General features: G+C 43.6%; 1 protein-coding gene across 3 annotated transcripts in view; it reads left to right on the top strand.

Annotated features, from left to right (window-relative positions):
* itcha (itchy E3 ubiquitin protein ligase a) overlaps window positions 1-12500 on the top strand; it is a 39559-nt gene that overhangs the window by 13060 nt on the left and 13999 nt on the right. For all 3 annotated transcript variants that reach the window (XM_063215139.1, XM_063215140.1, XM_063215137.1), the window contains exons 9-16: window positions 761-856; window positions 2445-2619; window positions 4654-4723; window positions 5177-5261; window positions 6534-6662; window positions 7534-7606; window positions 8364-8435; window positions 9040-9128. In XM_063215139.1, coding sequence (XP_063071209.1) covers window positions 761-856; window positions 2445-2619; window positions 4654-4723; window positions 5177-5261; window positions 6534-6662; window positions 7534-7606; window positions 8364-8435; window positions 9040-9128 — 789 coding nt within the window. The remainder of the gene's footprint in view (window positions 1-760; window positions 857-2444; window positions 2620-4653; window positions 4724-5176; window positions 5262-6533; window positions 6663-7533; window positions 7607-8363; window positions 8436-9039; window positions 9129-12500) is intronic.

The raw sequence follows: 12500 nt of genomic DNA, 5'->3' as shown, positions 1-12500 counted from the left end.
GATGATGACGAGTGGAGGAGATGTTTCACTCTGAAGTTTTTATTTCTGTAGATTTGCCCCCAAGCAATAGCAGTCCACTTTCGTCTGTCTCCACTTTGCTCGGGTTATGTTACAGTGACAGGGTGCAATATCCTGAAAAACATCATCGTTGAAGATGTCAGACAAATGGAGGAACTCTGCAATTCAATTTGATGCAATAGTAATGGTTGTTGTTGTTATAGTTTGGTGTTGGCTTGGTTATGGACCTGAACTGTGTCCAGACCTCCTTTTCTAATATAAATTGCTATGAGTTGGCATTACTGGTTATATTTTTTTGTAGGAGTGGGAGCCCTCCCCTACTCCCAGTGATCAATGTTTGATTCTTGACGTGTTAACTTACTGTAGACTCTGTAGCCGAGAGTGGGTAGCAATATTGCCAAGATAAGAAAGGGCTGTGCCATCGTAGTTGTAGAGCTATAACTGTTTACATTATGAAAGGAAAGATCATCATATAAATAACCATTTCAATCCTGCATCCTTGTTGTCCGAGGACCGCATCGCTAAATTTCTAGATTTTTGTTTGAGATATGCATATTTACACCGGCTTTGGTTGAGTTGCTGTCGAATCAATCTTGTATTTTCGATGTATGTAGAGTGCTAACATCTACCGAAGTCAAGTTCCTACTACCTCGTTGGTGTACTTGCCTGATAACACTTATTCTGATTATGAGTCTGAATGACCCTGGTTGATGTTTCTGTCTGTCCCATGTTTGTTTTGCAGCTGGGAGCAGAGAGTGGATCAGAGTGGGCGTGTGTACTACGTGGACCACCTGGAGAAGAGGACCACCTGGGAGAGACCTGACCCTCTACCTCCCGGGTAAGACCCTCACTGACGTCCACGACCACACAGAGATGTAGAAAGTAGAAGTACTCTTACAGATGTAATTACTAGTAGTATGGCGTTACATGTTACATGGTTTCACTTAGTGTTGCAATTACATCTGTAAGAGTACTTCTACTTCTACGTTGTACAACTCTGCAGTACCACATGGGTCCGCATTCAAAACAAATTGCCACTGTTGTAGTTTTAAGATGTTGTTCACTAATCTAATGCAGTGTTTCCCAACTTTTTTGTAATACTTCCTGCATCGATTATGTTCGGAACTTAAGTGCTTAACAGTCAACGATTCGCCTTCATATCAGGTTGTTTACTGAACTGCGTGTGACATGTCAGTGAGTTTTAGAGTAGGTAAGGGTATTGGGCACCGGCATCAGAGAGAGTAGAGAGAGAGAGGTTCCATTGGCCCATTGTTTCCTGGTTCTATTATGCCCCCCCTTAGGCAGACCTAGGCAGACCTAAGGACTGTTCTATTCATTGTAGGAGCATTATGACACGCCCCTTTAGGCAGACCGGAACCTGGTCACGTTAGGTGCCCATAGAAACCTATTATGTTGGCATATCTCTATAGAATATCTCTACCGGCATGGTTCCCTGTCAGCCTTAACATGATAAGAGATCATGTTATGCTGCAAGTGTGCTTCACGCTAATACAATACAGACCACTGCAAGACATTTCTGCAAAAAGTTGGGTCAAAGATAGTTGGCTATTTCCCCATATCATATAATTTCTTATTTGTATTGCTGCACTAATTCAGGCCATTTGCATTGCATACCCTGTGTAGTGGGACTCTGTACAAAGAGCTTTGAGAAACACTGGTTTAGTACTTCTTTTCAGCACCATTACGAAAGCCCATACACACCAACCATGTTGCCATGGCAGCAGTAAGGCATGGCTTCCGCATGTACTTCCTGTTCGGGTCATAAAACATGATTTATTGCTGTCACGTAAAACATTTTTATCGGCTAACAGGAAACACTATTGTTACACTCTTTGTTTCAGAAGTAAAGGTAGTAGGGCTGGGGTTACCATTTTGAAAAATCGAAATCTAGTATCTACAATGTAAAAGGCATTAAGGCTTATTCCGTTAAAATCTAGAATATGCGTCTACTGTATAAATTACATCAGCCACACCATTACCACAAACTTTGCTCCAGAGGGGAAAAAGTAATAGTTGACCAGGCATTACCAACATATGTATATATATGCATATATTAATAGGGATACCTTGCTGTGGCCCTGGTCCATGGTTCTCATCTCCATTATGATAATTGGTAAGGGAGATTCCTGATCCGGAGCCGGTGAGCAGGGTTTACTATCTTGATTAGCCACACTGTTGTTAGATGATTTTGTCCAGAGATGAAAAAAGATCTAACTAAACGTAAAATGGGTAGGGTGCACTTTGTTGATCGCGCTCCACACTATTGTTTGATGATTTACCAATACAGTATGCTGAATTCATGTAAATTGGTCCTCTTTGGACCATTCACTTACATGCAAAAAATGGCCCAAATTTACCTGAATGCACCCTATATGAATGTAACTAATGTTCATTTGGTGTTGCAGGTGGGAGCGTCGTGCGGACCCGCTGGGCAGGGTGTACTACGTGGACCACATCAGCCGGACCACCACCTGGCAGAGGCCCACCGCCGAGTCCGTACGCAACTACCAGGAGTGGCAGAGCCAGCGCAGCCAGCTGCAGGGAGCCATGCAGCAGTTCAACCAGAGGTTCATTTACGGGGTGAGTTAGCACGCATACATGCACCAGCACACACACACACACACACACACACACACACACACACACACACACACACACACACACACACACACACACACACACACACACACACACACACACACACACACACACACACACACACACAGAGAGCAAACCCCTCATCTTTGAGATGAGTTCAGCCAAAAAAAACATACTGAAAGGCAGTAACAAGGTGGTCACATCAAGGAACCTTTCAACATCTGCCTGTGCTTAGTTATTTTACATTGCAGAGCAGCAGTGCCTATGATTAGGGGGTTATACCTGGAGTTAGTCCAGGTAGCTCATCACAAGGCAGCAGACACTTTCAGAAGTACGTAGAGACAGACGTGGTCACATCTAGACAAACTAGACTAACTCGACTTAATCTTTAAGAGTGTGGGTTTTTGAACATTCTATAAAAAAGAATGTGTTCTATAACAATTCAAGATTCTAAAATTCTAAATAGTATTGTATGCCGCTCAGAATTCTATTGAACCCTCACTGTCCAAACATTCCCGTCACACCGCTGTGACAATACACCTTTAATGTAGGTTAGAGTGCTTTTAACAAGGCAGTGTATAAAAGGTATTGCACAGCCTATAACAGTGGGATGGGGCGGTGAGGGTAATTAGACGACTGAAAGCACTGTATTTCACTTAATACACTAAGCAGACAGGCAGTCCTTAGTAGCGGGAATTTAAAAGGTAGAGAAACAATCTTGGCAATGCTATTTTTACTTGCTGTACACTACAGTGACTAGTGTCTTCCACAGTATTGTTCAGCAATGGGGCACAATGGGGGTAAGATCACTGTACACACTCAGCCCGTAATTGCAGTTTCACTTTCACCTGCCTAGTAATTGCGTCTTTGTGCTCTGGACGCCATACGGTTGATCTGTGTTTAAGTGAGAGAGTGGTTTTGGATTACCGCTACTGCTGCCCTTCTTTTTTTAAGCCCACTCAGCTGACTAAGATCTTGCCTTTTAAAACTGCCATAGTGTGTTTAGCAGGAAATGGAAATTATTAGTCAAACACGGCCAACTGTGCTCTCTCTCTCTCTCTCTCTCTCTCTCTCTCTCTATCTCTATCTCTATGAAAGGACTTATGAGTCTCTAAGAGCGTTAGTGTCGAGTAAGTGTGTCATGGTTTCTAACTGGTGTTTTGTCTGACATACGAAACACACCAGTAAGGACCAGTAGAGCGAGACACAACGCAAAAGCTCTTGCTTCATTTCAAGCCTGTGACGAGTAGTTCTAAGCATATGCCAATGGAGCAGGAGTAAATGGTGAATGGAGCAATGTTTTTTTTTTAAAAAAAGGTTCGCACACTATGAATGAATGAATAAAAATAAGAAAAAATAACTTAAAGAAGAAAAAATCCAAAGGAGTGTGCAAACTTTAAAAAAAAAAAATGTAATCTTTTTGTTCAGCACCAGGGATTGTGCACAAGTAACTCTCTACAAGTGAATGGAGCAATGGAACATGAATTGTCAGCAGCCAAACACTGGTATTGTCTGTGTAGCTGGTATATTTCTGGCATACAATAATCAACTGCAATTTCTAGTGCAACTGGACATCTCACAAAGTGCTCAAATGCAGCATAAAGCCTTTAACCCATTTTAGCCTAAGCCCTTTTTGGCAAAGGGTGCCCTCTGGCTATTAAATCCTAAATATCTCAGCCTCCGAAGCACATACAAACATGAAATAAGTTGCATTTAAAAGATAGGATCATCATTTTCCATTAGAATGTGTTCATTCAGCTCTAACATACCCATATTTGAAATATAAAACCCCTAAAATCTCAAGAACCTGAATGCAGCGTATGTGTCTCCAAGCATGAATGGGTTAACATGTTCCGGGTAGATATGCAGGCATTATGGGCCAGTTTATGTGTGGCATTTGTGGTGGTGTCTGTCTTTCCTGTCTGTCTATCCTGTGGTGGCATTTATGGTGGTGTCTGTCTATCTGTAGTCTAGTCAGTGATGTTGTGGTTTTGTCTTTTGCTCTGTTCTCCTCAGCTTCAGGAACAGCTTGCTCCTGCTGCCAATAAAGAATTTGACCCGCTGGGTCCTCTGCCACAGGGATGGGGTAAGGCACTAACGCATGCGCGCACACACACACACACACACACACACACACAGCCTCATGACACCATTAGGAGCAATGATGTCACTTAGTGAACTAGATTAAGTTACAGAGTATAGTATTCCCATGGACGTACACACAGACACACACACACACACACACACACGCACACACACGCGCACACACACACACACACACACACACACACACACACACACACACACACACACACACACACACACACACACACACACACACACACACACACACACACACACACACAAACCCCTCCAAAAACGTGCTGATAATGATTTCAATTTTCATGCTGTTGTGCCTCCATTAGATGAACCGGCTACATGAAAACTGTATCTGATATTTTTTTTTTATTATTACTATACTTGTTATTGGGTGTTTTGTGTTGTCATGTTTGCATATGTGCAAATTTTGTTCCCACAGAGAAGAGGACGGACAGCAATGGCAGAATGTACTTTGTGCACCATCCTACACGCTCCACGCAATGGGAGGATCCTCGCACGCAAGGGTAAGGCAGCCATCCAAGAAATGCTCTATTTTTAACGATTTGCTTTATTATTATTATTATTATTATCATTATTATTATTATTATTATTATTATTATCATTATTATTATTATTATTATTATTAGAATTGTCAATTTCAGCTTGAGATAATTAAAAACCCTGACATATTGAATTTTACCATTTTCTGAATCAATTTCGTTCTGGGTTATTGGCGTAACTGCTAGTCTGTATGCGTAGCAGGATTTTTAACCTCTTAACAGCTCTGCTTTTCATTATAAGTTTTACAAAACAACTCAACAGCACAGAAGCATTGATTGTCATTGCCATTAAAAGTGATGCTGGTCTGGATCACTGGATGTTTCAGTGTGCATTGCAATATTTTGAATGGCAATCCAGGTGCCAGACAGTTGTAGGGTTTTTTACCTAGAGTTAGTCCTAGCAGCTCATTAACAGGCAGCTGAAACTTTCAAAACTAAAGTATATTTTTAGGAGCTTGTACCTAGTGTGCAGACCACTTTCTCACACTCGGTGTCCAACTTCGACTTTTTTCGCACACCTCAGCTGGCAGGTGCGTCGGAGATGGCCCATGGGTCACTCAGCAACAACTTAAAGAATCTCCCGCACACTGACCATTTCGCTGTTCTTTCTTTAATAACGACGTTTCGGTACTCGACCTTCATGCCTGATGAATGTCTAGTACCGAAACGTCGTCATTAACGAAAGAACAGCGAAATGGTCAGTGTGCGGGAGTTTCTTTAAGTTGTCACACTCAGTGTCCAACACTGAAATGTGACTGGTGTTGGTGGTTAGTTGTGAAAGATATGCCTATATCTTTGGAAATTGTGTCAGCTTGTCATCAGACTGTAGAATAGGGCATGTGATGTGAAATGACCTCTTTCGCTCAGCACAGCCAGGCAAGGTGACTCAACCTTTTAGCTCTCTCTGTTCCTCTTTTCACTTTGTCTTTCTGTCATTGCCCTTTCCATTCTTTCCACCATCCATTTCCTTTTTATCTCTCTCTTTTCTCTCTCTCTCGCGCTCTCTCTCTCTCATTCTCGCTCTTGCTCGCTCTCGCTCTCGCTCTTGCTCTCACTCTCACTATCTCTCTCTCTCTCTCTGTCACTTTCTCTCTACTGATCTCTCTCTTTCTCTGTCCATCTGTCTGTCTTCCGGTCCATCTCTTTGTCTCTTCCCATCTTTTCCACCTTCATCCTTTTTATTTCTCTCTCTCTCTGTCTCCCTCTCTTCCCCCTCTCCATCCCTCCATCCCCCAGGCTGCTGAATGAGAAGCCTCTGCCTGAGGGTTGGGAGATGAGGTTCACGGTGGACGGCATCCCTTACTTCGTAGACCACAACCGTCGCACCACCACCTATATCGACCCCCGCACCGGAAAGTCCTCCCTGTGAGTACAGTGCTACAGTACTTAATGCTTGTGCCTCGCTCCACAGACACGCTCACTCTCGCCTCTCGTCTACTCGTGGACCTCTCGCTGTGGCACCCCGATAACACACACACACACACACACACACACACACACACACACACACACACACACACACACACACACACACACACACACACACACACACACACACACACACACACACACACACACACTATACCACTATACACACTATAACTATATCGATTCCCCACCGAGAAGTCCTCGCTCTGACTACACTGCTTAATGCTGACGCCTTACCTCTTTAGACACGCTCCCTCTCTCGCCTCTCGCTGAGCAGGGAGCCTGCCTGGTGTGGTGTCCCCACAGCACACACACACACACACACACACACACACACACACACACACACACACACACACACACACACACACACACACACACACACACACACACACACACACACATCCCTTCTGCCACTCCTTTTCCTCTCCACTGGCTAAAAAGAGGAAGTGAGCACTGTGGACTCAAAATTTTGTTGACTACAGTAGAGCCAAAAATCTGTTCCTCTTTCAGACGCAATGACCGTTGGATGCACTGAATTTCACACTTCGACTTTGTCACGTTTTGATTTTTATTTCTATTACTTATTTACTATACCACTATCCCCCAGTTCGCACATGCACACACACACAGACACACACACACACACACACACACACACACACACACACACACACACACACAGACACAGACAGACACACACACACACACACCGCAGTGTGACTGTGTTGTGGTCATTGCTGTGTTTACATGGGCCTGTGTTTTTGATATGGCTCCTCATTGCCTTTGCGTTTGTTTGTGTCCACAGAGAAAACGGTCCTCAGATCACCTACGTGCGAGACTTCAAGGCCAAAGTGCACTACTTCAGGTTCTGGTGTCAGGTATGTATATCTGGTTGTGACTCATCAGACTTCCCTTTTTCTGTTTCTTGCTTTGATACTCTCTCATTGTCTTGCTCTCTTTTTTATTCTCTCTCTATTTCTTTCTCTGTTCTACAATCACAGTCAAACACAAATACATGCATTCTCTCTCTCTGTCTCCGTTGTACTCTCTCTCCTTTCTGCTCTCCCTCCTTTCTGCTCTCCCTCCTTTCTGCTGTCCCTCCCTGCCCCTTTTGCTACCCTGTCTCTATATTGTCTGTCTCCAAAATGCACACACACACACACACACACACACACACACACACACACACACACACACACACACACACACACACACACTGAGTTACAGAAATGTAGCCACTGTGCTTCCTTGAGGCATTTTCAGGTGGAACAGGCTCCACAGGATCAGCGTGGCGGGTGACTGTTGACAGGGGAATCAGGAAGCCACTCACTGCATCATGGCAGCTACCACCACCACCATGCACCACTGTGTTACGCCAGCAAATGTCTTTTACTGCCGTCACTGATGACTCACCATAGCCAAGAGCACCTGTGACGTAGTCTGTGGTTACAGCTGGGAGCTGTTTATGACTTTGAAGGGTAGTTGTTATTTTAGTGTGAAGTGCAACGTAGTGTGTCAGCTGTTGTAACAATCGAAAAGCCCCTCCCTGCACATGCACAGTAGATTTGGTGTATTGGTGATTTCTTTGATTGTTGATTTTGTGTACATTTTTTGTTTGTTTGTTTATATCCATAGCAACTGTCTATGCCCCAACACATCAAGATCCACGTCACGCGTAAGACCTTGTTTGAAGATTCATTCCAACAGGTGAGTCAGCAGGGCATCAGCTCCAGTGTCATTAGCAGAGTATACAGAACATAATATACATAATTCATTCAATGTACAGTACAGTTTGTTTGTTTTGTTTATTTGTTGGAGACCCATTAGCTGGTATCCTTCCTGGGGTCCACAGTACAATATCATACAGTAGACTCTAAATAAAATCCAGATAATCTCAAGTGTCAAGTCATCCGCTCCAGTGTCATTAGCCGCCTAGTTATACATTGCTCACATGAGAACAAGAGATTTGAGTCCAGCCGATCTTCACTCTCTCTACCTGCAACATACTATAACATGCACCTGTAGGAAATCAATAATACAATGTACAGTACAGTTTGTTTGTTTTGTTTATTTGTTGGAGACATGTTAGCTGTGGCAATGACGGTTATCCTTCCTGGGGTCCGTACACAATAACATACAATAGACTCTTGAGTAAAATCAATATAATCTCAAGTGTTCCCGTTTGCCATTGTGTGGCAGCTGCACTATGTGCTCAAGGCCTGGGTGGACTGTGTCAATGTCCTTGTGTACATGTGTGTGAGTGCAAGAGTGAGAGAGTGAGGGTTTCCTGTGTTTTCTTTGTTCTGTGCAGATCATGAGTTTCCACCCTCAAGACCTACGGAGGAGGCTGTGGATCATCTTCCCAGGGGAGGAGGGCCTGGACTACGGAGGAGTGGCCAGGTACGCTCACCTGTGCACCTCCTAGACCTCTAGACCTGCCTACCTGTACTAGCCTGATTATTATCGACTTTCAAATCTCTTCGAGAATTGGTCTGACCATGAGCATAGCAGTTAACATTTCCCACATGGCATAGTTGACAAGCCTCCCTTGGTTGGCTAATGGTTGTTTGCTTCCCGACAAAGTGGGAGGAGTTTCCTATTTTTCGGGAGCCCAGAAAGTACTTGCATTGCTCTTGACCTGATTAGTAGCAGCGCTGACGGTGTTGCGTCACTAGGAGGGCATGGCCTGGCTAACCTGTTACACCTATTGACCCCCAACCCTCCTGTGTTCTGATAAAACACTATCCGTCCTCTCTGTCTTTCTCTTGCCATTGCTCACATACTTTCACTTCTGTCCACTTTTTCGGTTCGTATATTTTCAGTTTTCTGTGTCCTTTGATACTTGGATCAGCAGCACTGCCCTGATAGATTGGGGTGTTGTGTTTTTTTTATCCTCTTAATGCGTCAAAAATACACAAGCATGGAACATAGAAAATAAACATGAGGCTCTGTCTCTGAATCTCGTTTGAATAGCGACCACATAGCGGTGCTGCAGACAGTGTTCTTTTTTGTGTGCATCATCCATTGTTGTTAAGATGATCCAACAGCGTGCAGATTTATGGAGGAATAGAACTCAGAGGAAAAAAAACTGGAAGCTCAGTCGGTTTTGAATATTGAGCATAAACAAGCCTTTTCACACCCTGCTACTCCCTTGCCGTCATCAAAAGGAAATGCAAAAGCTCTTTTTCCCCAAAGGGCTTTTATAAGGTGTACTGTGCAGATTCTCTGAATCCATCCACCTGGGACTTGCACACAGCATGCAAAAACATCCACAGAGAACGCCAGCAGGCTGAAAACACGCAAGTCATAGGATTCACGCCATTGAACAAGCAGGCCTCAAAGCACCTCCCCCAGACAGTGTGATAGGCATTTAAAGGGACACTGTGTGGGATTTTTAGTTGTTTATTTCCAGAATTCATGCTGCCCATTCACTAATGTTACCTTTTTCACTAATACTTACCACCAGCATCAAATTCTAAGTATTCATTATGACTGGAAAAATTGCACTTTTCATGCATGAAAAGGGGATCTTCTTCATGGTCTGCCATTTTGAATTTCCAAAAATAGCCATTTTTAGCTGCAAAAATGACTGTGCTTGGACCATACTAGAAAATATTTGTTCATTACTTAGTTAACTTTCATGTAAAGATCAAATTTGGCAATAGGCAGCCCCGTTTCAATGAGCAGCATAGTTGCAGTACCTTTTTTGACCATTTCCTGCACAGTGTCCCTTTAAGTCAAAATTGCATCCCTTCCATCTCGCACGCACGCACGCACGCACGCACGCACACACACACACACACACACACACACACACACACACACACACACACACACACACACACACACACACACACACACACACACACACACACACACACACACACACACACACAGACACCTTGCCCAGCACAACCACAAAAAACTGGGGCCATAGTCTCCTTCATAGACTGGACCAGTGATGTTTTCCATTTGCTGCTCAGCCGGCTTTCCAGTGCGGCCAGCTCGGTGCTGGGTCCTCTGTGCTCGGCGTGCTGCCTTAATTAGTGCCTGCTTGAATAATTTAAAGGACCCCTTCTTCTTATCTCCCCACTCCACTCTGCCAGACGCGGCACAGAATGCGGCAGGCAGGCAACTCTCACTGAACCCACTTCACTTCAGAGCCGAGTCTCCCTGTTCTCCTCTCCTCTCCTCTCCTCTCCTCTCCTCTCCTCTCCTCTCCTCTCCTCTCCTCTCCTCTCCTCTCCTCTCCTCTCCTCTCCTCTCCTCCTCTGTTCTCCTTTCCTTTCCTCTCCTCTGCTCTCCCAGCCACAAGAACTGGGTGGATGAGACCCGCTGTGAAACAGACTGGAACGAACCCATTATTGAGCCCATCTAGGAGTATGCACACTCCTAGCGTGTGTTTGTGTCTGTGTGTGTGTGTTTGTTTGTGTGCGCCCGTTTTATAAGCAGAGCATAATGAATCACATGCACTCGTTGCATTGATGGTGTTTTCTTTTTATACTGGAGAGAGACCCAAGTCATTGGCAAGATTTATATACATATTGAACAGTAAATGTTATTTCCAGTGGAAGAACTGCGCCTTTCGTCTTGATGTCTGGTGGGTGTGTAGGTTCCAATAGGCGAACTACTGTATAGGGGCAAGCAAGGGGAACTTCTACACCTGAATGCCAATGCAAGGGGAACTTCTACACCTGAATGCCAATGCTATTGCTTGCTATTGCATTAGTATTCAGGTGTACGAGTTTCCCCTTGCTTGCTCCTAATGTACGTATTTAGCACCCACACAAAGATATTCTATATGGCTGAATTTAGGTAATCTAAATTGCTAAAGTGCTGTTGCAGAAAACAAAATTCTGCGGTTGACACTCTACGATTACTCTACTATCTCTATTATTATAGCACCCAGACATTATTCACTCTCCTTCTAGCTATCTAGATGAGCACAGACTAGACTGTCCATGACCCTGAGGTGTCTGAGGCTGTCTTGCTAGTGATGCTGAGGTGCTCAGGAAGATTCATTTGGACAGATTTTAAAATGCCAATCCATTTATTTTTCGGCTTCTACTTAAAAGCCAACTTATTTTGGCAAATTGCAGGGCAAATGTCTGGAGGCTGTCTGAGCAATATTTCTGTGTCTCATTGGGTTACAGGTCAGGGCCCTGACCCCTTTCCCTTCCTCCCTTCAGAGATGCATTTCCATTTACAATTCTGTAACTACCGCATTGAGCTTTATATACACATCTAATATCTATACAGAACAAATATGCTGCAGTGTTTCCCATACATTGAGGAAACTATGGCGGCCCGCCATAGTTTAAATTTGGCCGCCATAGTTTACGAAAATGTAAAAAAAATAAAAAAAAATAAAAAAATTATTTGTTTAAAAANAATAAAATAAAAAAATTGAACGATTTCCGTTTTTCTTAAAACGATTTGAATTACGATTTCCTTCGCATTTTCCTCCTGGAGTAAATACATCCTATAGAGAAAACCACAAGTGCTTGAAAGACAGAGGGATCAAAAGCCTAGTCAAGTTGTTATAGTTAACTTGGGTTTGGGAGCAATATAAAAAAAACTTCAGAGAAGGGACAGTTGGGATGAGTTTACTAACACTCCCCAGGCTTTGTTTTACAGTTGTAATGAGTTAGGCAACAGGCCTTCATTGACACAGCAGAGAAGACATCGGGCTGCATACAGAAATGAATGTGTGATGAATGGGAATATAGACATACATGTGTAGTATGTTGTTCAGCCCTTTTACTGGGAGTA

This window comes from Engraulis encrasicolus, chromosome 14 (genome assembly GCF_034702125.1).
Source record: "Engraulis encrasicolus isolate BLACKSEA-1 chromosome 14, IST_EnEncr_1.0, whole genome shotgun sequence".
Taxonomy (NCBI): Eukaryota; Metazoa; Chordata; class Actinopteri; order Clupeiformes; family Engraulidae; genus Engraulis; species Engraulis encrasicolus.
This window is presented reverse-complemented; position numbering and strand designations above follow the sequence as displayed.